The sequence below is a fragment of the Esox lucius genome, chromosome 17 (assembly GCF_011004845.1).
Source record: "Esox lucius isolate fEsoLuc1 chromosome 17, fEsoLuc1.pri, whole genome shotgun sequence".
Taxonomy (NCBI): Eukaryota; Metazoa; Chordata; class Actinopteri; order Esociformes; family Esocidae; genus Esox; species Esox lucius.
In genome coordinates, this window is record NC_047585.1 from 24,995,521 (window position 1) to 25,020,017 (window position 24,497).

The 24,497-nt window shown below is 43.5% G+C and overlaps 3 protein-coding genes across 13 annotated transcripts in view; 1 reads left to right on the plus strand and 2 right to left on the minus strand.

Moving 5' to 3' along the window:
• The window catches only part of tfeb (transcription factor EB), a 39,016-nt gene extending 32,669 nt beyond the window's left edge, over positions 1–6,347 (minus strand). For all 3 annotated transcript variants that reach the window (XM_029113981.2, XM_029113980.2, XM_029113979.2), the window contains exon 1: positions 6,041–6,347. The gene's annotated coding sequence lies outside the window, so the exon portion shown is untranslated. The remainder of the gene's footprint in view (positions 1–6,040) is intronic.
• Positions 6,348–8,824: 2,477 nt separating this feature from the next.
• tmem183a (transmembrane protein 183A) lies at positions 8,825–15,556 on the minus strand. Its single transcript, XM_010895580.5, has 8 exons — positions 15,359–15,556; positions 14,506–14,595; positions 14,243–14,410; positions 13,797–13,956; positions 9,859–10,039; positions 9,583–9,663; positions 9,137–9,295; positions 8,825–9,055 (listed from the first exon to the last, which is right to left on the minus strand). Exons 1-8 carry the CDS (start codon positions 15,420–15,422, stop codon positions 8,870–8,872), a joined length of 1,089 nt encoding a protein of 362 aa, XP_010893882.1. The 5' UTR covers positions 15,423–15,556; the 3' UTR covers positions 8,825–8,869.
• Positions 15,557–18,928: 3,372 nt separating this feature from the next.
• Positions 18,929–24,497, plus strand: part of ppfia4 (PTPRF interacting protein alpha 4) — a 77,529-nt gene continuing 71,960 nt past the window's right edge. For all 9 annotated transcript variants that reach the window (XM_034287243.1, XM_034287245.1, XM_034287250.1 and 6 more), the window contains exon 1: positions 18,929–20,105. In XM_034287243.1, the coding sequence (XP_034143134.1) occupies positions 19,854–20,105 (252 nt within the window). In that variant the 5' untranslated portion in view covers positions 18,929–19,853. The remainder of the gene's footprint in view (positions 20,106–24,497) is intronic.

Here is a 24,497-nt window from a genome sequence, read left to right on the forward strand (position 1 = left end):
GGCCCATTCCAGTTATGTCCACATCCACATGCATTTGATGACAGTTATCAGCATAGAAAAAGCCCAAACACGACAGCCGATATTACAACCGGTCTTCAGAAAGTAGAATCACAAAAATAATCACTGATGAATTGTTTTAATTGTTTTATGATCCAGCACATCTAGTTGATTTCCTGGTAATGTTAATTCAGTGTTTATATATGTACAGTATATATGGAATTGAATTATATTTTATGTTGAATTGCAGAAAAATAAAATGAAGCTCTATGCTTACATGTTGTATTGGTGGGTGGGGGAGCACAGCTGTATTGTGTTGTGTTTTGATAATCTCACTGATCAGTTTCATGTCAACAGCCTCTGACATTTCACACTGAGTTACCCCCCAGCCCTCTCTGCTCACCATCAGCAGTGTGTGTGGGTGTGTGGGTGTTTTTAGGACAAATAAGAGAGAGAGGTTTCAGAATGGAAGAAAGAAAGAGGAAGAGAGGGAGAGGAAGAGACAGGATGAAAGAAATTAGAGAAACCACATCAGGTTTCACATTATAAGAAAAAGGTCAAAATTATAGAAAATGACTAAGTAGAACCCATGCATTACTATACAAACTGACTGTAGATACTCACGGGCACACCTGGTCTCTAATGAAGCAGGACAGCGACGGTGTTCAATGGTTACATAAGGAAATGTTATCCAATCACACAATCATTTGACCATCTAATTCCAAAGGAAAGGCTGGCAATATATTTTTTTCTTATGACCTCTGGCACAAAGTCAGGTACTGCACTGGGACAGTGAGACAGTGACAAAGTCAGGTACTGCACTGGGACAGTGAGACAGTGACAAAGTCAGGTACTGCACTGGGACAGTGAGACAGTGACAAAGTCAGGTACTGCACTGGGACAATGAGAAATGGACAGACAAAGTCAAGCACGGCACTGGGACAGTGAGACACTGACAGACACATGCCCAAAGGCTGGATGTGTCTTCTGAAGTTGACATTTAAAATGAATGTAGACTGGGCTGTTAAACACACATAATGGAAAGAAACCACTCGCCCTTCTGTTTCCAGGGACTAATCACACCAACAGCAACTGATGCACACTCCTAAATGCACGCGCGTGTGTACTAGAGTAACCGCCTCTCAAAGCCTGTCTGTCTGTCTTGTCAATGTGTATCTGATTGGGAGTCACCCAGACACATCAAAACAAACATGGTTGATACAGACCTGTCACTTCTCTTACCACCCACATGTCCTCTGAAACCCAGCTAGACCAGTCAGTGTGTGTGCGTGTGTGTGTGTGTGTATACATATATATCCACACACACAACCCCATTTCCAAAACATTTGGGACGCCGGATAAAATTTTAATAAAAACAGAATGGTGTGCAAATAATTTAAACCCTATATTCAATAGAGAATAGCACAAAGATATCAAATGTTAAAATGGAGACATTTTATTGTTTCTTTAAAAATATGTGCCCACTTTGGATTTGACACCAGAAACATGTTTCAAAAAGGTTGGGATAGAGGCAACAAAAGACTGGAAAAGTTGTGTAATGCTAAAAAAACTAAACCTGGTGGAACATCTCACAACTAATTAGGTCAATTGGCAACAGATCAGTAACATGATTGGGTATTAAAAGATCATTCAGAGAGGATGGGTCTGTCAGAAGTAAGGATGGGGAGGGGTTCACCACTCAGTTCTGAGCATGGGCTCAGGAACACTTCAGAAAACCATTGTCTGTGAACAGAGTAGGTCACTGCATCCACAAATGCAAGTTAAAACTCTACCAAAGAAACCATATATAAACAAGATCCAGAAACACTGACTGCTTCACTGCGCCCAAGCTCATTTAAGATGGACTGCGGTGAAGTGGAAAACTGTCCTGTGGCCTGACTAATTCATATAAATAATTATTTTTGGGAATCATGGATGCTGCATCCTCTGGATTAAAGAGGAGAGGAACCATCCGGCTTCTTATGAACACAGTTCAAAAGCCAGCATCCGTGATGGTATGGGGGTGCATTAGTGTATATGGCATGGGTGACTTGCACATCTGTGAAGGCACCATTAATGCTGAACAATATGTACTGGTTTTGGAGCCTCATGTGCTGCCATCCAGACAACGTCTTTTACAGGGGAGCTCCTGTTCATTTCAGCAAGACAATCCCAAACCACATTCTGCACGTATTACAACAGCATGGCTCTGTAGTAAAAGAGTGGTGCTAAACTGGCTATTTTCTATTAAATACAAGGATACATGATTTGCACATTACTGCATTCTGACTTAATTTGCATTTACATCCTGGTGCCATGTGTTCTCCAGTTAAGTGACGCACACACACCCAGCCATCCACATGAACATCAGACCAGGCCACCTTCTTCCATTGCATTGTGGTCCAGTTCTGATGCTCACGTGCCCATTGTAGGTGCTTTTGGCAGTGGACAGGGGTCTGCATGGGCACCCTGACTGGTCGGTGGCTACACAGCCCCATACGCAACAAACTGTGAAGCACTGTGTGTCCTGACACCTTTCTACTAGTACCAACCTTAACTTTTTTAGCAATTTGAGCTACAGTAGCTCGTCTTTTGGATCGGACCACACAGGCCAGCCTTCCCTCCCCATTTGCATTAATGAGCCTTGGCCGCCCATGACCCTGTCGCCGGTTCACCGCTTTTCCTTCCTGGGAGTTGAGGAGATGCTCTGACCCAGTCGTCTAGCCATCACAATTTGGCCTTTGTCAAAGTCACTCAGATCCTTACGCTTGCCCATTTTTCCTGCTTCTAACAACTTTGAGGACAGAATGTTCACTTGCTGCCTAATGTATAACACCCACTGACAGGCGCCACGATAACGAGATTATCAGTGTTATTCACTTCACCTGTCCGTGTTCATAATGTTAGGGCTGAACGGTGTATATATTTATATAGATTATCAGTGTTATTCACTTCACCTGTCAGTGCTCATAATGTTAGGGCTGAACGGTGTATATATTTATATAGATTATCAGTGTTATTCACTTCACCTGTCAGTGTTCATAATGTTATGGCTGAACAGTGTATATATTTATATAGATTATCAGTGTTATTCACTTCACCTGTCAGTGGTCATAAAGTTATGACTGATCGATGTAATATACAGCTCCGGAAAAAATTAAGAGATCACTACACCTTTTTCTTTCCTTTTGAGTGAGGAACAGCGTTCAATTTGCAGTGGTCTCTAAATTTTAACCCTTCTGTTCCTCACTCAAAACTTTCAGAAAGGAAAGAAAAGGTGCAGTGGTCTCTTAATTTTTTCCGGAGCTGTATATATAAAACACACACAAAAATTCTAAATGTAAAGTTATATATAGAGAAAGCTTGCTCTGTCATAGCTGTGAATGGCCTGCCCTAATGTTGTTAATCTTTAATCTTGATGCCAAAGAGGAGAAACAGCCCTATATGATCTCTCCACAGCCCCAGGCTCATTCACCTGTACACTGACTGTTCCACTGACAATATACAGTACAGCCTATTGGCTGTGGAACCCTACACATGCATGGGACATGAGCCCAAGTAAACCAACAAAGCTAAAGCTCCTCAGGTCATAAGATTCGGTTGCCATGTAAAAGTGACAACCAAAATTAGGAAACGGCTTTGATTCTTCATCTAAAAGACAGACAACATTTTCCAGGAAACATCTTTCCTATCACAGATGTATTGAAGTATTATCAAGACTTCTACTGGCATACTGGTAAATGTTCAACCTTAAAGACTGGACAAGCCCCCACCCTATCAGTCTCCCCAGGTAATGTCACCTCCCCCAACTCTCACTGTCATTAGCCACCTCTCGTTCCACTTACTGCGCCCAGCGTCCTAAAAAACTGAGCGCTGACCAACATTGGACATCCATGAACATTTGAAATGAGTTGAAGTGCAGACAGTCCAGATCTGAATCAATAATAGACACTGTTAAAAAAACATTTGGGATATAAAAAAACACTGATGACTGAGGAGTGTGTGGAGTTACAACTGTTTAACTGCTCCCAAGATGAATTCAGAAAACAAAGTGTGTGTGCTTGAAACATCTCCTGCTGATATTGAGCACCGCTCATAGAAACATAAACACCTTTTCAGTACAATATGTTGAGGGGCAGAACAGTGTTCAAAACAATAGAACAGATACCCATTTTCTCTGGCTGAGCAGCATTCACATGCACAGGCACCTGCGATGAAAGCCTGGAAAGACTTTCATAATTAAACTAGTTGAGCTAGCATTAAAAAGGAAGATTTAAATTAAAATAGTAGTTACATCATGTGTTAAAAAGTCATCATTAAGAAATGTCTGACTCCAGAATTTCCAGGGTCCAGAACTACTACTATTCACACCACCTCGATACCAACAAGCCATTTGGACGTCTTGCCAGAAGAACGCCTCTATAGGTCTTTGACCTTTCTGGTGTTGATAGTAATTATGACACAAATGTCACATCATATTTATACCCCAGACAAACAGGAAGCCTGTGACAACCAATTGATTCAGATTTTTTTTCTTTAACCAATTTGACCTTAAAGATTTCATAATTATTTTATTCATTTAACATCAAGATGACCAACAAAAAATATATTTATTACTGTATAGGATGTAGTACCATCCTTTTCCACTGAAAGTTAAAATAAGGTGAAAACCATCTTCAGTGGACAGACTGACAGAAGAGCAGGCAGGCAGAAGAGCAGAAACAAGAGCAGACAGAAGAGCACACAAACCAGTGGAAATACAGAGAGAAACAGAACATGAAAGAAGGGGAGAAAGAACTAGTACTAGAGCTAATCAAAAGGTAAATTACAACCAATAACTTTGGGAGCCGCAGTCAGATCTTGTAAGATCACCAACAGCACCCAAAATGCCATTCGAAATATGAGACAACATTGGCACACACACATTCAAGTCAAAACACACATCACTTAGCACAGGGAGAAACATGCAAAGAGCATTGTGTGCAATGAACCCATGTAGAAATACCTGCTCGCTATATATGAACACAAATACACACAGAATATATGGATTACATGCATGCACAATCATACCAGAGCATGCACAGAAGTGCACACACACACACAGTAGATGAGGCAGCAGGCTCTACGGTGGTGAGACATGGAGGGGGGAGACAGAGCATCAGACCACTGGTCTGCTCCAACTTTATGGTGCCACGTTATTTGGGTGCCCATTTGGCCATGAGGCTGAGTAAAAAGGTTTCCAAGTCCTCTGCCTGGTGTTCTGTACAATATGACTTATTGCTGAGAGATTGCAGTTCTGAATTACATTTAAACGCTATCTGGTTTACAAGTATTAATTTGCATTATTGGGGTCCTCCTAGAGGTTGGGGCTCCGGGCACGTTCCCTGACTATGCTCTTACTTCCAGGACTGTTCAGCTCTGTTTGGCCCAACACAAGTTCTTGTTACATAAGTGGAGTCTCAGGGTATCACCAACACAGTTTATACATAGCAGCAGCATAGCTCTGGATAGAGTGTCATTAACGATATGGCCAGTCCTTCCATGCAACGCATTGCACGGAAACAAGAAGTTTATCGTAAATGGCACAGCTATCTGGGTAGTACTCTATTCGAAGGCTCAGGAATTATTGCACTAGCATAGATATTGATCTACTATGCTTGAAGTTATTATTGTGTCAGGACAAATATTGATAACTTTGCCATTGTCAATGCTGATTGGACAACCAACTAACATCCATCCAACAAATACATGCGATTGAATCTTCTCTTCAATCTTTATAAAACTAGTTTCAACGCTCAAAGACTGTATTTATTAAACGATATGCTTTTATATTCAATGAACGTAATGAACGCGACCAAAATGACTTTCATAATTTCGAGATGACCATGAAATCTATTTTCAAAGTGCAAACTATGGCGCACTATAGAAAATGACACACTTCAAAAAACTTTACAACCCTGTGAGATTTCAATACTTGCCGATATTATGAAGACAAGTTGTGCGGTGAGTGTTTGCTAAAGTTCAGGGTTGGAATATCACTTACCCGCTGTGAAGGTCAGACGATACGAAGTTGGAAGTGTAGGTTCGGGAAACTACGCGGCTCTTCCACCAGTGCGTGCGCTCCAACAGCCTACTGTCATCTGAACTCCCGGGTTCCTTACACACAAACTAGCCTATGCTAAAAAGGCGGATTTTGGTGTCGTTATTATTTTTGGTAAAACAGCAGACACACTCAGATGACCAGCTGGTAATTGTTTTCGTTCCGCTGGCTATGATGTATTGTCAGTCAGCGGGGTACGGAGCGTCCCTGGTCACCTGTGTGCACTTGTGACAAATCCGGCCACCAAGCAGAGCACACGGAGAATTCTGGGGGATGTAGTCAGGGACAGCGGGTGTTTCTGGAGAGTGACGTCATATCAGTTGAATGGGAGCAGCCCATCATTTTAATGAACCCAACTAAATATGTAAAATATTTTCTATTCACAGCATTTTTTCCCAATAGCCCTAAAATAGATTAAATAAAATTGCTAGATTAAATAAAGTTTTTACTAAGCCTATTTACTTTCTAATAATTGATGGTGAATGTATTTTTTTACACAACCTGTCCCTAGAGGAAGGAAATGATGTTGCCATGGTTCCTGGCTCAAAAACCACAGAGAAAGGCTGCAGCTAAATGTGAGGACTGGTTTCATTGGTCACCAACTACCTGACCATATTCATTTCAAATGGACTAAAACAGCTGCACACCTTCCTCACGCGTGGCTGTGAACAGGTATTTAGAAGTGAGCAAATATTGAATTGGCTTCTTGTTCAATCCTGGTTTAGTTCTGAGTAAATAAAACACTATGTACTACACACATTATTAAAGCAAACAGAAAAAGCTAAATCAACTCATTGCAGAAGACAGCATTCAATGTGTTGATAGACAATAAAAAATTTGAAATGCACCCAATTACTATGAAATAAAAGCAGTTAGGAAATTACTTTTCCTCTTTCCTTGATCTTATATGCTAAGCACTTAGTGTATTGAACGTAAATGCATGTTGACTAAAAGATGCACCCTAGGACTTTGGAGAAAACAAAGAATATTTAAAACACCAATTTTCAGAAGGATGTGTAATTTTCTGTTTAGATGAGTAATCTAGGATAGAATTACTATCATACCTAAGTTACCCAGCAAAACAAGTGGTTTTGATGACACAAATCAGTCCAGTCTTGTGAAATAGTCCAATCTTCTGGGAACCCATTTGGCTCCACAGCACCACACCTGGCACACACCAGTCACATGATAATCTACCTGAGGTATATTCCAGGCTTAAATGTCCTACCTTGTATCCCCAACATCAAACGACCACTGACTGGTGGTGACATGTCTGAGGTCAAATTTCTTTTAACGGTGTGATTTTGAGGAGCTTGACCATTTCAATAGGGTAATCGTGTGACTGGCGTGCACCTTGAAGATTGGGTGTATTCTGTTCCTATATGTTGTCTACCACTAGCAGTATGTTCACACAATACAATCGTTATGTGTAAAAGTATTTAGCAATTGGGGGGGGGGGGGGGTCACTGAACACGAGAAGGTTGAAGACCCTTGCCCTATTGTCTTGGTGGACACAGCTGCCATTTTCTGTAAATTCAATTAGTATAAATGGTTTAGAACAAACCTTTAAGTGTGGTTGAAAGTCTGTAAATAGTCCATGTTCACCATTGACCACAAGAGGGCACTATTGTCAAGGAAACCCATAATGATTATATCAGAGTAATGACCAGTTTCATCTACTTTTAAACATCTAAATCTACATTTCAAGTATATGCAACCCAATCTGTTTTCAGAAATGACAGGAGTTTATGTTCTTTCCAGTAAAATTTAATCTCAGGACATTGACCAATCTATCAGAATAGAAGGTGCATTTACACTGACAGCTGGGGGTTTTGACCAGTTCAACAAAATGGATTTGGGTTCCCTGTGTAAATGTCACCTTCCAGACAGTGATGGACGGCTCTCACAGAAGAACATGTATATATGTCTTTCAAAAGGTCAATGCGCTGCATTTATTTACAATCAACCAACCAACTTCAATCTGATCCACTAAAATCATCATTTCCAAGGACACAAACTTCAAATCCAAACTTGTATCAAAATATGTTCTTAACTGCATTCTGATTGGACAAATGAGTATATTCAAAGCACAACAGAGCTGCCATTCAATTCCCTGGGAATCAATGTTAGTCTGTACTGATCACTAATTACAAGCAGGGCTCACCTGTGTTCCTAAACCCAAACTAACAGAGGCAAGACATACAACTCTCCAATTTCTTCCTGAAGAGAGCACACAAGAAGAATCAGCTCTTAAAAACAAAATTATAAGAGTACCAATGATTAGAGGTATCAAATAAAAATAACTACAGGCACAACAAATCATTTTGACCCTTACAATTAAAGTATCTTATTTACAAACATCCTTTAACAAAGATTTTGCAGTTACAGATAGGAGGAAACATTAAAAGAAACAGGCTTGTGTGGATCTTTTCAGCACGAACATGAGTTGGGGGGCTGAATGGAGGGCTGGTCTACAGGGATATTGGGATTGTGAAGATACACGACTGTGTCCTGGCGCTGGAGAAGGTTCTGGTAAACCCTGGTTCTGGCTCTACAGCGAGACAGGGGCTAAAGCGGTGAAGGTGTAGGACAGGCGGGGCAGGCGTAGGACAGGCGGGGTCAGGCGTAGGACAGGCGGGGTCAGGCGTAGGGGGAGGCGGGGTCAGGCGTAGGGGGAGGCGGGGTCAGGCGTAGGGGGAGGCGGGGTCAGGCGTAGGGGGAGGCGGGGTCAGGCGTAGGGGGAGGCGGGGTCAGGCGTAGGGGGAGGCGGGGTCAGGTGTAGGGGGAGGAAGGGTACTGCGGATGCCACCAGTCCATGAGCCTCACGCTGTGTACAGGGTCCAGCACCACCTGTGTCCCTGCCTGCTCCACCCTCCGCCCCCCGCGCCGCGGCGGAGAGTCCTGGAAGCCCAGGCGCACTCTGTGGTGACGCATGTCCGTGCTCACGTTGATGTTGAACTGGGGAGGGAGGAGACAGAGACGTCAGACACTTCCAAACGTCACAGGACTTTCAAAACCCCACGGTCTGAGCGCACTGACCTGGGTGAGGGTCATCCCCATGACCACAGAGGTGAAGATGAAGTTGAGCGTGGTGACCTGTAGCAGGTAACAGTCAGAGTCCGGGTTGGCGTGGACCTCCTCATACTGACGAGGCAGCAGCAGGGCCCGGGGGGAGCCAGAACCCCTCCCGCCCAGCGCCTGGCAGGGAGACAGACCCCAGTACATCCATCAACACCCAATGGAAACATGACTCATTAGTAGGGCTGCCCCAGACTAAGAAAACAAGACATCGACCGACCGATTTGTTAATGTTCAAAACGTGTCATTTTCTCCATACAAGACACACCGTTGAGAAAATCTACTTGATGCACTGAGCTTGTCTGATGTTTTAAATGTAGACCGTACGATAAAATACAGGAGAGAACAAGACGGGTGTTACTGAAGACAATTACAACAGCATGTGGACATCTGGGTCAATTACATACCGGCTTCACAAACTTGAAGTTGAACTCCCAGAGAGGCTCCGGCCGCGTGCCCACAACCTTATTGACCCAGAACAGCAGACACTGTGGAGGAGAACACAAGGGAAAGCATTTTCAAACGGGACTACACAGACACACATTCAATATTTCATGGTCATGATTTAAGAGGTACAACACAGATCTCAGACATTCTTAGGATCTGAGTCAGAATGCCAGAAGCTACAAGTTCAGACAGCGTACTGTCTGTTGGCCCTGCTAGATGCCATCTTGGTTCTTCACCTTGGAGTTGAGCAGCATAGTGGGCGTGGAGTCAGGGAGGGCGGGACTTCGGGAGACCCGTGAGCTAAATGGCTCATAAAGATGGAAGAGGGAGCGAATCACACGAGCGCGTAGACAACGCTTCCTGGCAATGGTGTCTGGCTGAAGACGGAACGGCAGCTGAGCGTCCAGTCTGTAGTGCCTGGTGGGGCAGAGAGGGGGAGAAAGACAAGCAAACAGGGTGGGTTACGGCTCTGTAGGGAGAGAGGGATGTGACTGTGGTCTCAGCACGGGGGTGTGTGATTGGTGAGCACCTTTTGGAGCTCCGCCCCAAGCAAGACATTTGATTGGGTTTAAGTGTTGTCAGGGGCAACTTATTGACACTGGGTTCCATTCCTTATAAACTTCAGTTCGACAAGCCTGCTATAGCACGGCCTGGTATAAGAGCCTCTTCAACAAAAAGATGTGAATGACTACCGGGCTGGACATGGTACAGTCTAATGTACTGGGGACATCCAGGGACTACATACACTCATACGGTACATTTAGTTATTAAAAAAGCTGTGTAGAATAACTTAGCAATGTAACAAATGTCTTTATTAGAGTTGTTTACCGAATGTTTCAAAGTTGCGATAACTTGGGAGGCAAAATGCAGTTCGAATATACAGTGGGGAGAACAAGTATTTAATAACTAGAAAAATCGGCAGTGTTTCCTACTTAAAAAGCATATAGAGGTCTGTAATTTTTAATCATAGGTTCACTTCAACTGTGAGAGACAAAAATCCAGAAAATCACATTGTATAATTTTTAAATGATTATTTTGCATTTTATTTGCATGACATAAGTATCAACTTCCAACCAGTAAGAATTCTGGCTCTCACAGACCCATTTGTTTTTCTTTAAGAAGCCCTCCTCTTATCCACTCATTACCTGTATTAAATGCACCTGTTTGAACTTGTTACCTGTATAAAAGACACCTGTCCACACACTCAATCAAACAGACTCCAACCTCTCCACAATGATCAAGACCAGAGAGCTGTGGAAGGACATCAGAAATAAAATTGTTGACCTGCCCAAGGCTGGGATGGGCTACAGGACAATAGGCAAGCAGCTTGGTGAGAAGGCAACAACTGTTGGCGCAATTATTAGAAAATGGAAGAGGTTCAAGATGACGGTCAATCTCCCTCGGTCTGGGGCTCCATGCAAGATCTCACCTCGTGGGGCATCAATGATCATGAGGAAGGTGAGGGATCAGCCCAGAACTACACGGCAGGACCTGGTCAATGACCTGAAGAGAGCTGGGACCACAGTCTCAAAGAAAACCATTTGTAACACACTACGCTGTCATGGATTAAAATCCTGCAGCGCATGGAAGGTCCCCCTGCTCAACCCAGCCATGTCCAGGCACATCTGAAGTTTGCCAATGACCATCTGGATGATCCAGAGGAGGAATGGGAGAAGGTAATGTGGTCTGATGAGACAAAAATCAAGCTTTTTGGTCTAAACTCCACTCGCCGTGTTTGGAGGAAGAAGAAGGATGAGTACAACCCCCCAAGAACACCATCCAAACCGTGAAGCTTGGGGGTAGAAACATCATTCTTTGGGGATGCTTTTCTGCAAAGGGGACAGGACGAATGCACCATCTTGAGGGGAGGATGGATGGGGCCATGTATCGCGAGATCTTGGCCAACAACCTCCTTCCCTCAGTAAGACCATTGAAGATGGGTCGTGGCTGGGTCTTCCAGCAAGACAACGACCCGAAACACACAGCCAGGGCAACTAAGGAGTGGCTCCGTAAGAAGCATCTCAAGGTCCTGGAGTGGCCTAGCCACTCTCCAGACCTGAACCCAATAGAAAATCTTTGGAGGGTGCTGAAAGTCCCCGAAACCTGAAGGATCTGGAGAAGGTCTGTATGGAGGAGTGGGCCAAAATCCCTGCTGCAGTGTGCGCAAACCTGGTCAAGAACTACAGGAAACGTATGATCTCTATAATTGCAAACAAAGGTTTGTGTACCAAATATTAAGTTCTGCTTTTCTGATGTATCATACTTATGTCATGCAATAAAATGCTAATTAACTACTTAAAAATCATAATGTGATTTTCTGGATTTTTGTTTTAGATTCCATCACTCACAGTTGAAGAGTACCTATGATACAAATTACAGACTTCTACATGCTTTGTAAGTGGGGAAAACCTGCAAAATCGGCAGGTTATCAAATACTCGTTCTCCACACTGTATTTGGAAAAGTACACATTTTAACACCTATAATCCCAAGTAGCCTAGTGACAGGTATTGTTGCCAGGTTACAGCCAGGCCAGCGTGAGTGGACTGGACTGCCCTCTCCCTCTGTCCGCATCATCACTAACAGACACGACATGCCAGCTCTTTCCAGCTGCTTCAGCGCATCCAGAGAACAACTGCAGTTAGATCAAGACCCTGGTACAATGAGCACTCTAAGGGTTCTCTGAGATTATATAAAACAGAAGGAGCAGAAGGTCTTCACTGGTGAAAACCCCAACCAAAGTAGTCAGATGAGGGAGGAGGTGCGGGGCTGGCGTGGTTACACATGGACTGAGGTCGTGAGGCCACTTGCAAGTACAGAGAAACGGCCCAGGAGACAGCTTATGGTAATGCTATTCAATTTTCCACTCACTCAACCTCTGGGGAGCTGTCACTGAGTCTTCCCTAGCGGGCACACTGTCCACTCGGGTGGGGCGTATCTCCCTAATTTATTCCAGCGACCACCAGTACAGGGGAAACATCCGTCGCTGCAAATGTTAATTATTTAACTTGCGTGACTCCACTACTAAAAACGTATTACGACAAGGCCAAGTCCATGATTTGTCAATGTTCAAAAAGCATTTTACTTCGTTTTACATTATGCTTGTATCACTCACCCCTGATCCCAACAATCTCTTTATTATATATTTATTATATCACTGTAAGAAGCCATGACATTTCTTGTACTTTTTTTTTAGCTAGCCAGTGAGTTTTTAGCTAGCGAGTAGAAAAGAGAAGGGACTTCAAGAAGCAGAGAACATCTGCCCTGCTATCGGTAGTTGCCAAACTCACTGCCCGCTCGCTGGAAATTAGCATAAAGCTGAACAATTTTGTCAACTCAAATGTCGCTGGGAGATGTTGTCTCTGAGTAGCACTGCCCAGTGTTGCTGTGATACGGTGGGTCTTGTTGGAAATTAGAGCGTGCCTCTTTGTAGCTATAGCAAGCGGACAGTGTGCACATAGGGTGAGTGAGCAAACCAATTCCATGCTGCCTGAAAATGTTGCAGAAGTCTCAGGTTGTTGTGACAAAACTGCACATCGTACCACAAAGTGCAGGTGTGTAAAGAACATGTTTAGTCAGCTCTGCCACACCCGTCAGGTGGATGGATCATTTCCCATTGTTAAAATGGGAAAAAAGATGCACTTAATGCACACAAAACGATGCATTGAAATAAATAATTTTACAATTTGTAAATGTTTAGATTTATTTGATCACAAAAAGGTAAACTAGGATACTTCTCTGGTCCAAAAGAGAGTCAGGGTCTACTCCTACCTCCTGTATAGTCTGGTCAGGAAGACAGTCAGGGTCTACTCCTACCTCCTGTATAATCTGGTCAAGAAGACAGTCAGGGTCTACTCCTACCTCCTGTATAGTCTGGTCAGGAAGACAGTCAGGATCTACTCCTACCTCCTGTATAGTCTGGTCAAGAAGACAGTCAGGGTCTACTCCTACCTCCTGTATAGTCTGGTCAGGAAGACCGTCAGGGTCTACTCCTACCTCCTGTATAGTCTGGTCAAGAAGACAGTCAGGGTCTACTCCTACCTCCTGTATAGTCTGGTCCAGAAGACAGTCAGGGTCTACTCCTACCTCCTGTATAGTCTGGTCAGGAAGACAGTCAGGATCTACTCCTACCTCCTGTATAGTCTGGTCAAGAAGACAGTCAGGATCTACTCCTACCTCCTGTATAGTCTGGTCCAGAAGGCAGCAGTGCAGGTGACAGTCCAGGCATTTCTGCATATCAGAGCAAACGTACACACGTCCTCTGGACGGATATAGGAAGCCAGCACCAACCAGACATCCACTGGGTAGTCCTCCCCATCACTGCATTCACTAGACTCTGGGGAAACAGTCAATTAAAAGGCATTTACAAACACCCAAATGAGGGACCTGTATTTATTATTATTATACATATACCCCTGTAGCATGGGTTTGATCACCTTTGGTATACATACACCACTGTAGCATGGGTTTGATCACCTTTGGTATACATATACCACTGTAGCATGGGTTGTTTCCAGCCCACTGCTATTTAAGCACACTGTCTTTACCAATAAAATACCCAAATGGCCAAACTTGACCAGAAAAGGAACTCCTAATATGCAAAAGACAGAGGTGATGTGTACCTTTCCTTCTCTTGTTTTTCTTCTTGCGTGTCTCTTTGGCCTCGTTCCCTCCATTCCCTAGAGATTCCAGGTCGTCTAGACTCTGGGAGTCTCCATTGATGCTGGCTGCTGGCGAGCACACCTCCAGCAGGGAACCCTGCCACGCCTCCAGTCCACACAACAGCTTCACTGCAGGACAAACAATGATAGGTTAGTAGGAGCAATGATGTGTTTTACTGGTTCATTCTCACCTGTAGAATCAACAGACATCTAACCACGCTTACCTTCTTTTTCAACTGCATTGGCCACAGCCTTCTTCACCCTCCCTGACTTCACAACCGCTGGGTCGGCATTGGCGAAATCAGCTACAGTCACTAGAAAGAGGGAAAACGGTACAGTTTATCAAGAGCTAACAATTATTTACTTAACTAATAGCCCTTTCCTTTGTAGTGACTTGAAAACCCTAGTTTGTTTAAATAATTACAATAAAATGTTGTCACTAATTATCAAGACTATTTGCTTCAGTCAACCATGGCCAGTCGACATGGGGGGAGGTAAAAGCATGGGGGGGGGGTTCAATGAACAGTACAATAGATCAAACGGGACATCACACATTTTAAGTGTCCTTTATATTCTGTGGTTGTACAGGATTTTTCAAAACCTTTTTCATAGTATTTTTTTGTGGTTGAGAAAATTGCTCATCACATCACTGCCCCTGGTAATATAGGACCTATCTATTCTGTGTCTAACCACGTCATCTGTAACCCATAACAGCTCACGTTACATTAACCTTATGAAAATTCTCTTCCGCCCTCACGATGCCACAAATCCCTTTTTTAATGATGGTGTATACAACATCAGAGCAGAAAAAAAAATATCATTCGATTCTTGTTTATTGTTTTTATTGAGTTTTTACCATTTCCCCTTCAAGTGACTTAACATTCCATTGGAAAGTTCTGTTCTGATAAATTAAAATCCTCCAAAATATACAAAAGCAATGCATTTGCTATTGGTGTTGGTTACAGAATCTTTGAGAACCCACCGAACATTAGGAGTGACACCGGCACCACTACTAGTGACAACTTAGCAATTTGGCGGCGAAAGCGGCCTTTAGCATTAGCTAGCTAACTATAGTACCTGACTCCGAGCAGACGTCCCCGGGCCGAAATTTCAGCCGTTTTCGGTTCCCTTTCTTGGGCATGACTGTAACAAGGATCTGTGTCCACTTATCAAGGCTGTGTGTCCTGCCATGTCTCTAAGACAAGCAGAAGTAAAGAGAAAGAGAAAAATGTGGGAGAAAAATTGAAAAGTGTTCCTCCAGGATCTTCAGCCATCATGGGACTGACGTAAGTGAGGTTACGTACCTTAAATCACGCGAGACCTCCCTTGTGTCAGTGAGGGAGTTCTACCAAGGTAGCCCGGGGTACACTGGCATTGGCCTTAAAATGGTTAAAGTAATCTGAGCCTTTCGGGCCTATTTTCAACAAGATTGAATGGTGCATTGTCCTGAAACAACCAACATATATGTTCTATACATATACTGTATGCCAAGGTCTTGTGTGCCAAGGTCTATTTACCATGTATTTGGTTATTGGTTATTTATAGCCACCCTTTGTCTTGATGGCAGCTTCAAACATTCTTTGCATTTTCTCAACCTGCTTCATGACAAAGTCACCTGGACTCATTTCAATTAACAGATGTGTCTTTTTAAAAGTTAATTTATGGAATTTATTTCCTTGTCAATGAAAACAAGCCTCTCAGTTTAGTTGTGACATGGTAGGGTTGGTATACACAAGACCTGCATTATGTCTGTACTGTAGTAGTCCATATTGTGTCAAAAACAGCTCAAATAAGCAAGGAGAAACAGCAGTCAATCATAATTGATCATTACCACCACTGAAAGACAAGAATAAGAAGAGACTTGCTTGGACCAAGATACACGAGAAATGCATATCTGTCCTTCGGTCTGGTGAGTCCATATTTTAGACTTTTTGTTCCAGCCTCTGTTTCTTTGTGAGATGCAGTGTAGGTGAAAGGATGGTTCTGCAAGTATTTGTGCAAGTATGGTTCCCAACGTGAAGCATGGAGGAGGAGGTGTTAATGTGTGGGGGTGCTTTGCTGGTGACACTATCTGTGATTTAATTATTTATTTATTTTTGAGAGTGAAAGTCAATAAGCATTAAGTAAAATATAAAGGAAAATAAAAATAAAATATATGTATAACAATGTAAACTAGCAGCAATTCCACTGTGTAGAAAAGGGGTATATAATGTACATTGAATGTGCATGGAAAGTCATCAGAGCATTTGAAGTGATCATGTGATCAATATGATAATTGAACTGTGTTGTTGAGAAGCCTTGTGGCTAGGGGGAAAAAAGTGTTTGTGAGTCTGGAAGTGTGTGCCCTGATGCTCCGGTAATGTCTACGAGACAGCAGCAGTGTTCTCAGCAGAGTTTTTACAATGATGCAGGGCTTAATCACAAATAGGATATAATGACATGAGAAAAATGGGGAAAACAAAAAATAAAATGCTCTGTTATAGTATTTTTCAATTACTCCAGTTAAGACACACTGACAACTTTAGGAGTAATTTGTGTTTTGTAATACATAAACAGACTTTTGATTCCAACTGCTGTTTCTTTGTGAGACACAGAGTGGGAAGATTTCTTGGAGGAGGAGGTGTGATGGTGTGGGGGCACTTTGCTGGTGACACTGTCTGTGATTTATTTATTTAGAGAGATGTATGTATAATATACTATATATATAGTAATAAATAAACAGTAAAAAAAACTGTAGCTTTTTGTTGTCCCTAAGCAGAATTTTATTTGGGGCCCCCCTCCCTTAGCAGTCAGGGGCTCACTAGTGGTTGGGGCCATCTAGCAGTTGGTGGCCTTAAGCGACCACTTATGTCGCTTATGACTAGATCTGGCCCTGTTAATAAACATCTTTGTTCTATCTAAACTGATATTAAGAGCGACGTTGACTATCAGCAACAATGACACTGACTGCAACTGCCGGACCAATACCATAATGTATCATGGATACATTTTGAATAACTGATTGAGCTACAAATAACAATGATAATTTATTTATAATACAAGGTGAAATGTTATTTAGTGAGTTGGAAGACATCTAAAGTTGTGTTGATTCTCTCAAACACGCCCTGCTGCTGAAGTCAGAACAATTGTTCAACTAATAACATTTTATCAAGGTTGATCATTTACTTTTGCTGTTAATACTACCTAAAAGTTCTTCCAGCAAACTGGTTCCAGCACTGGTAGGTTAAAAACCTGCCTTTTTTTAAAGAGTATTTCAAATCACTCCATAGTCTGCCAATTCACAACATGACCAATAAGCAACTGATGACAGGCTTGGAGCGCTTCCATATCTAGTTTTGCATTTTCTGAATCACAATTTATACTAGCATAATTTAGATTAGATTATGTTAAATTTCTCAATGCAAATACATCCACGGCTTTTTGTTATCGCATCCCAGAATTTTCCTAAAATGTCATGTCTCAAACTGAGGCAGAGCCTTCCCACATACAAATACTACATACTCAATGCACCAACATACTCGATGCATCTGTTCAGACCTAATGGTCAGAGAGAAAGGCCAGAGCCTGTGAAGCACTGCATATTCATCCATTTTACTATCGGTGCAGAGGCATTTCGCATTTTAAAACTATTTACCCATTAAAGATTTTGTTTAAAACTTGTATTTTATATCGGTATTAAATTGCATGAGGAATGTCTTGCATGCTTCAAATATCCCAGACAATATCTGCTAATAGAAATGAGGGAAATACCTTTTAAATACATCCACAACTAATGTAACCAGACTTATGTAATGGGTTATTAACCACTCATGCTTGCTGCGTCATCCCTATTTTCTCATTTCTATAATATTTCCATCTCTTTCCGGCAGGTATGAACAGTATTTTCCCACAATTTGCTTTTTGGAACCTTTGGGATTATCCTGTGCACTTTGCTGTGTTTAGAATGTAAATAAATAATACTTCTTTTTAAAAGCTGAATGAAGAAAAAAAGTATATAAGCAAGAGAAACAATGCACTAACCTCCCCCTTTCTCCTAACAACCAGAAACCCCAACAAATCTAGAACTGTCCCTAAATGCAGAGGAAAAGAGATTAGCAATAGGCTGCTATAAAACAATTGTATCTCACTTCCTAAATGTAACGACTAATTCACAATACTGTTCAAATTAAGACATACTGAAAACATGACATAATCCACGGTAGCCTGGTCAAGCATAGCCTATTACAATTTCAGCCATAGGTCTACAAAAACCATTATATCATAGATATACCAGGGAATATGCATCAGAAAATGTATAGATTGGAAGGTTATTCATTACGCAAAATTGCAGCTTTTTAGATTTGACACATACCACTAGGCCAGATGTTATTACTGAAAAACAAATGAAGACAATCAGAAGCCTATGCTTCCTTAAAGCAAAATGTGAAACATTCCTTTAGCAAAATGTGAAATAGGCTATATACTGCGTTTACGCCACCCCCAGTGGATTTCTTCATTGAAAACATCCCGTTTTTATCCGATGCAGTATTTTCATTTCAAGTTATTTGAATTCCATAATTTATAACTGGCTCCACCAGGGAGCGCTACTGCGCATTACACTATATTAGTCTCTACGGCCAGTGCGTGCAGTGTGCGCGTGGACGACTTGTCAAGACAGCGCGTGAACGCGTATGGTGGTGCTGATGTGAGTTATTCTGCCGCTCGAGAAAATGTGTTGTTTGTAGCGGGAGAGCATTCGAAGATTTACCGGTAACATTTACGTGAATTCTTCTGCGGGGCAAAAAGGCAAAAAATAACCTGAATGATGTGAAATCTATTAAATAGCCGTGGGCACACGAGGGAATATCGATGTAAATAATGCGTAAATTGTTTTGTAGATAGCGGGGAGTTGCCCGGTTTCCGCGTATCCGTAGTGGTAACAGATGCGGTGGCTAGCGTGTTAGAGGCTGTAGTGGTGTGTGAGCGTGTGAGGGCGAGTGTGTAGGCTATCTGCTCCGTGTGGAGAAGGCAGCGGGGGCTTGAGAAGGCGGATGCCGCAGACATGCAGTCTGTCTCGCCGAAAGGTTATCGGCAACTGGTGGCTGTTGAACCAAAGGAGTGCCAAAGAAGCCCTGGAACCCAGATCCGTTGATTGGAATATGTCATCAACAGGATCAGCGTCGGAATCGCCGTCTCACTGATCTGTCAATCAAATCACACACACTGGAATCACACTCACTAGAATTACATGTGAGTGGCGCGCGGTGTTGGGCGGATGTACGGGGTGAACCATCGCCGGGAGACATGGAAAAAAGGTCAACGCTTATTTGATTTCAGTTTTATTAAATAGACACATCGAATAATCGACTGAATGATTTATCGCTGGCCAATTTTCGGGTTCTGGAAGGAAAGTTTTCAATTGAGATTAATCATTAATAGTTACACCCAGTGCAGGGGTCGCATCCCATTTCCATTAATCGCGATCATCTATACATCCATCAATTATCGTGCCTGCGAGTAGCCTTCCATAGCCACTGATATCACCCGTCTTACGGCAACAAGGCTGTAGGACAGAAAGCGCCAAGCAACGAATATGATGTGCGAGGTGATGCCGACGATCACCGAGGGGGATTCGGGGGGTCCTCCCCGGGGTGGGGCTCAGAATGGCTCGGACCCGGAAGCCAACTTCGAGCAGCTGATGGTCAACATGCTGGACGAGAGAGACAAGCTACTGGAGTCCCTGCGCGAGACCCAGGAGACACTCATCCAATCGCAGAGCAAGCTGCAGGGTGCGCTTCATGAGAGGGACGTGCTCCAACGTCAGATCAATGCTGCGTTGCCTCAGGTGAGACTTAGGGACCCTCCATCCCAGTCTAATGCTGTTGTAATAAGGTTTGCTGATGTGGAAGATGACTTGGTGGACTTGATCTGTAGTCTACTCTCGTTTACCACAGGGTCGCTGGTTCAAGCCCCCCCTTTTCCCTAATATATTAGGTAATTGAGGTGGAAACCCACCCTGTTCTTTAACCTATAGCAGTGATGACAGAAACCACCTTTCCTTTAAGTGTGCATTTGCAAACTCCAGTAATGAGAAAGTTGTTACAACATTTTTAAATGTGTTTTAATTTGGAGCGTGTGTGTATATGTGTGTGTGTGTGTGTGTGCGTACTGATCCCTTGTTGATGACAGTGCCACTGGAGCTTCTTGTTCAGGCAACATGGCTGCCTGTTAGTGTTCATGGCCTCTGATAGCCTGTTAGTGTTTATGGCCTCTGATAGCCTGTTGGTTTTCATGGCCTCTGATAGCCTGTTGGTTTTCATGGCCTCTGATAGCCTGTTTGTGTTTATGGCCTCTGATAGCCTGTTGGTTTTCATGGCCTCTGATAGCCTGTTGGTGTTCATGGCCTCTGATAGCCTGTTGGTTTTCATGGCCTCTGATAGCCTGTTAGTGTTCATGGCCTCTGATAGCCTGTTGGTTTTCATGGCCTCTGATAGCCTGTTAGTGTTCATGGCCTCTGATAGCCTGTTGGTGTTGATGGCCTATGATAGCCTGTTTGTGTTCATGGCCTCTGATAGCCTGTTGGTTTTCATGGCCTCTGATAGCCTGTTAGTGTTCATGGCCTCTGATAGCCTGTTGGTGTTGATGGCCTCTGATAGCCTGTTAGTGTTCATGGCCTCTGATAGCCTGTTAGTGTTCATGGCCTCTGATAGCCTGTTGGTGTTGATGGCCTCTGATAGCCTGTTGGTTTTCATGGCCTCTGATAGCCTGTTAGTGTTCATGGCCTCTGATAGCCTGTTGGTGTTGATGGCCTATGATAGCCTGTTGGTGTTGATGGCCTCTGATAGCCTGTTGGTTTTCATGGCCTCTGATAGCCTGTTAGACAGTAAAACCCCACAATTATGTCCCCACAAGTTTTGTTAGCCTTATTGTCACTATAAAGAAAATACATAATAATTTTCAAACCTAAACCAAAGCTGAACAAATTATTTTTCCTAGAAAACTGCCAATGAACCTTTTGGGGACCGATTTGTTGGGACTTCACTAAAACCCACACACAGATACGCAGACATACGGATAGGCACATGTTGATTAGGCTCAAAGAACAGAGTTTCAGATGAATGTGTCAAGCCTTTACACTTCCCAATGCTGCTAATACCGCCTTCTGGTGTGGGCTTGCCCTGACACGAATGAGCTTTCAGACAGACACGAATGAGCTTTCAGACAGACACGATGAGCTTTCAGACAGACACGATGAGCTTTCAGACAGACACCATGAGCTTTCAGACAGACACCATGAGCTTTCAGACAGACACCATGAGCTTTCAGACAGACACCATGAGCTTTCAGACAGACACCATGAGCTTTCAGACAGAACACACGTTCATTCACACACAGACACACAGATCTGTCTGCTTTAACAGAGTTCTTCTGACATTGTCACGGCAGATGTGTGTCTCTGAATGAAGGCCCAGCCAAACACTGCTGGTGTGTGTGTGTGTGTTTGTTTGTGAGTGCATTACTTGTGTGTGCATGTCCATGTCCACATGCGTGTGTGTGTTTGGGCACTCTGTGGGCTCTGTAGCCGTTAGGGGCTGGGCAGCCTAAATGATGTGATAGTGGTTGAAAGCAGCTGTCCCCTTGATTTGAACGCATCTACACAACAACCACATGCACACAGCAACACACACACGCACACACACGCATATAAACACACAGGTTTGTGAACCTCCTCAGCATTGTCTGGGCACAGATCCACTGATTTCATTGACAGGTCCATATTCAGTACAACCTGAGCTAGTATGAAAGCTCAGTGCTTGCTGTTATTCCAACCCTGCCAGACAGTCACACCACTCTTCCTTCCCTCACCCATGACCTCTAAACTAGCGCACCAGTCTGTGAGGTGAACCAATAGGGAGTTAGAGACAAACAGGCATTGACTGAGAGAGAGATGAAGAGACATAGTGAGAGTGAGAGAACAGGAAGGAAAAGAGCAATCAAACGGCACTCAACTGGATTCTCGTTTTCTCTTGTCTCTGGCCCTGGTCCTGTACTGGCCTGGAGAGGCTTTGGTCCTGTAATGGCCCTGGTCTGGCCCTGTACGGGCACAGGCCTGGCTCATGTACTGCTCTGGCTCTGGTCCATGTTTATGTGTGGAGGGTGTGTGTGTGGAGAGCATACGTGTGGAGGGCGTGTGTGTGTAGAGCATATGTGTGGAGAGCGTGCATGTGGAGGGCGTGCGTGTGGAGGGCGTGCGTGTGGAGGGCGTGCGTGTGGAGGGTGTGCGTGTGGAGAGCGTGCGTGTGGAAAGTGTGCATGTGGAGAGCTTGTGCGTGTTTTGGAAATAGGCCCTGTTGTGTCTGACTGGAGCAGGTGTCATCGCTAGAGGACAAGAGGGGAGTTAACTGTATCACTTGGTCATAACAACTCCTCCACTCCTCCCTCCCTTTAACGCCACCCTGTCACACACACAAACACACCATGCAACAAACTGTTCTACATGATCCCCTTCTCCTTGAGACTGTGGTAGGGGCAGTTTGTTTAGCCAACCCAAAGCATGCATCTGATGACCTGACCTTTTGACCCCGGTTACTGTGAGGGCTGCTGGGTAGTTATGCTTCTACACAGACTGAGGGGAGGTGTACTCACAGGAATGTCCCAGCCTATGTCTGTGGAGCTGGTACAGATTGGGTCCTACTTATAGCTTTGTGGTATAACTGACATGACAATACCATTTGTTCATGTTACTGAACATTCTTTTAACATTGTATGAATTCTGCTATGAAATAATTAATGTAATGAAATAGGGAAAGGGGCTGGTCACAGGTACAATAAAATGCTTTGTGATAATGTTCATATGACCCTTCACTCATACCGTAAGAAATGTGACCCCCCCCCCATAAAGTTATCTGACGAGGGGCTTATGTGGTTGGGGAGGCCGGGCCCGTGATTGGGCGCTTGGTGATAGGCTACATCGGCCAGGCGCTCTGCAGAGTTTGAGATTTGTAGAGGTCGTGTTTTTCCTGCAGTTTGAAGCATTTCTCCATGGAGCTGGCAGACATGCTTGTGATTATAAAGTGTTATTCCACTGTATTATTTCTGGAGCTGAGAACAATGGCACTGCAAACATTACCACATGTTCAGCATTTAGAGACATTCTGAGGATTTCTTTCATAAATCTATTTATAAATGTTCTGCTCATTATCTCGCTTCTACTACCTAGTTGCTAGTGAGGGGTCAATCCGAGGGCTGTAATGCTATTTCTATGTTTCTAGTTTCTATGGCAAAAAAAAACCCTGGCATTTTCCGATGTCTGTGCCATTGCACCACGCAGGCTATAAGCAGAGCATAACCGCACACTTTGCCTTTTCCGCTCCCAAATCCACCATCCAGGGCTTGATATTACTCAGGTCATTTATCCAAATGATTGACTTTAGTGCTTTATTGGATAGAGGGAGCAAGACGGGGGAGTGTTCTGAAATAGCCGTGGCCCGGATTCAAACCCCCGCTGCTGCAGTGCATGGACACCAGAGGCAGAATCTGGACCACCCCAGACCACCCAGAGGGCAATTTCAACCATCTCAACCCGAAGATGAGAAGATGAGCCTTCCCAAATGACTATACAGAAATGGTGTTTGCCAAATAGCAAGCCTTTGCTTTAGGATAAAGCCTAAAGGACCTTTGCTGTAGACAAACTTGATGCCGGGTTTGTTTAGATGATATGTTCCTAGAAAATGTCCAGTGCCCGTTAAGCCCTGCAGACATCCCCCACCTTACAGTCTGTGTGGAGGCGGTCAGCATGTTTTCATGTGTTTTTTTTACCCTATCTGTCCTGTTTCAAAGCATGTCAAGGCAAAATCCGGCCATAGAAATGTAGAATTTATTTTATGAACGCCAGCATGTTTTATCTCATGATCTGTTGGTTTACACTTTATTTAATAGTCTAGCAAGGCAAGGCACCATCTCAGGTATATTACAACCCATGCTAGTAGTTAAATATTAAGGATACATCTCTAAATTTGTAATGGAAGGTCTCTCTAAATGGCAAGTTTAAAACACGACCCTCCCTGTGCCTGATGAAATAAATCTAAAAACCAAAACCATTCCCGCAGCATCAGAAAGACCTTAGACAGGCCTCCACCATTTTGGACCGGCCCAAAGTCATTTGAACGAGGACCTTGTTTAGGCTCTGACCCAAAAGGAGTTCCTATCAAATAATGTACCAGTGATTCCAGCCTGG

What these genes read in the sequence shown, in the direction of transcription:
- tmem183a (XM_010895580.5), bottom strand. Translation starts at nt 15,422, where the DNA reads ATGCCCAAGAAAGGGAACCGAAAACGGCTGAAATTTCGGCCCGGGGAC. An exon ending in GAAAAACAAGAGAAGGAAAG is followed by an intron (nt 13,957 to 14,242) that starts GTACACATCACC and finishes CTGTTTCCCCAG; the next exon opens with AGTCTAGTGAATGCAGTGAT. An exon ending in TGGGGATGACCCTCACCCAG is followed by an intron (nt 9,056 to 9,136) that starts GTCAGTGCGCTC and finishes CTCCCTCCCCAG; the next exon opens with TTCAACATCAACGTGAGCAC.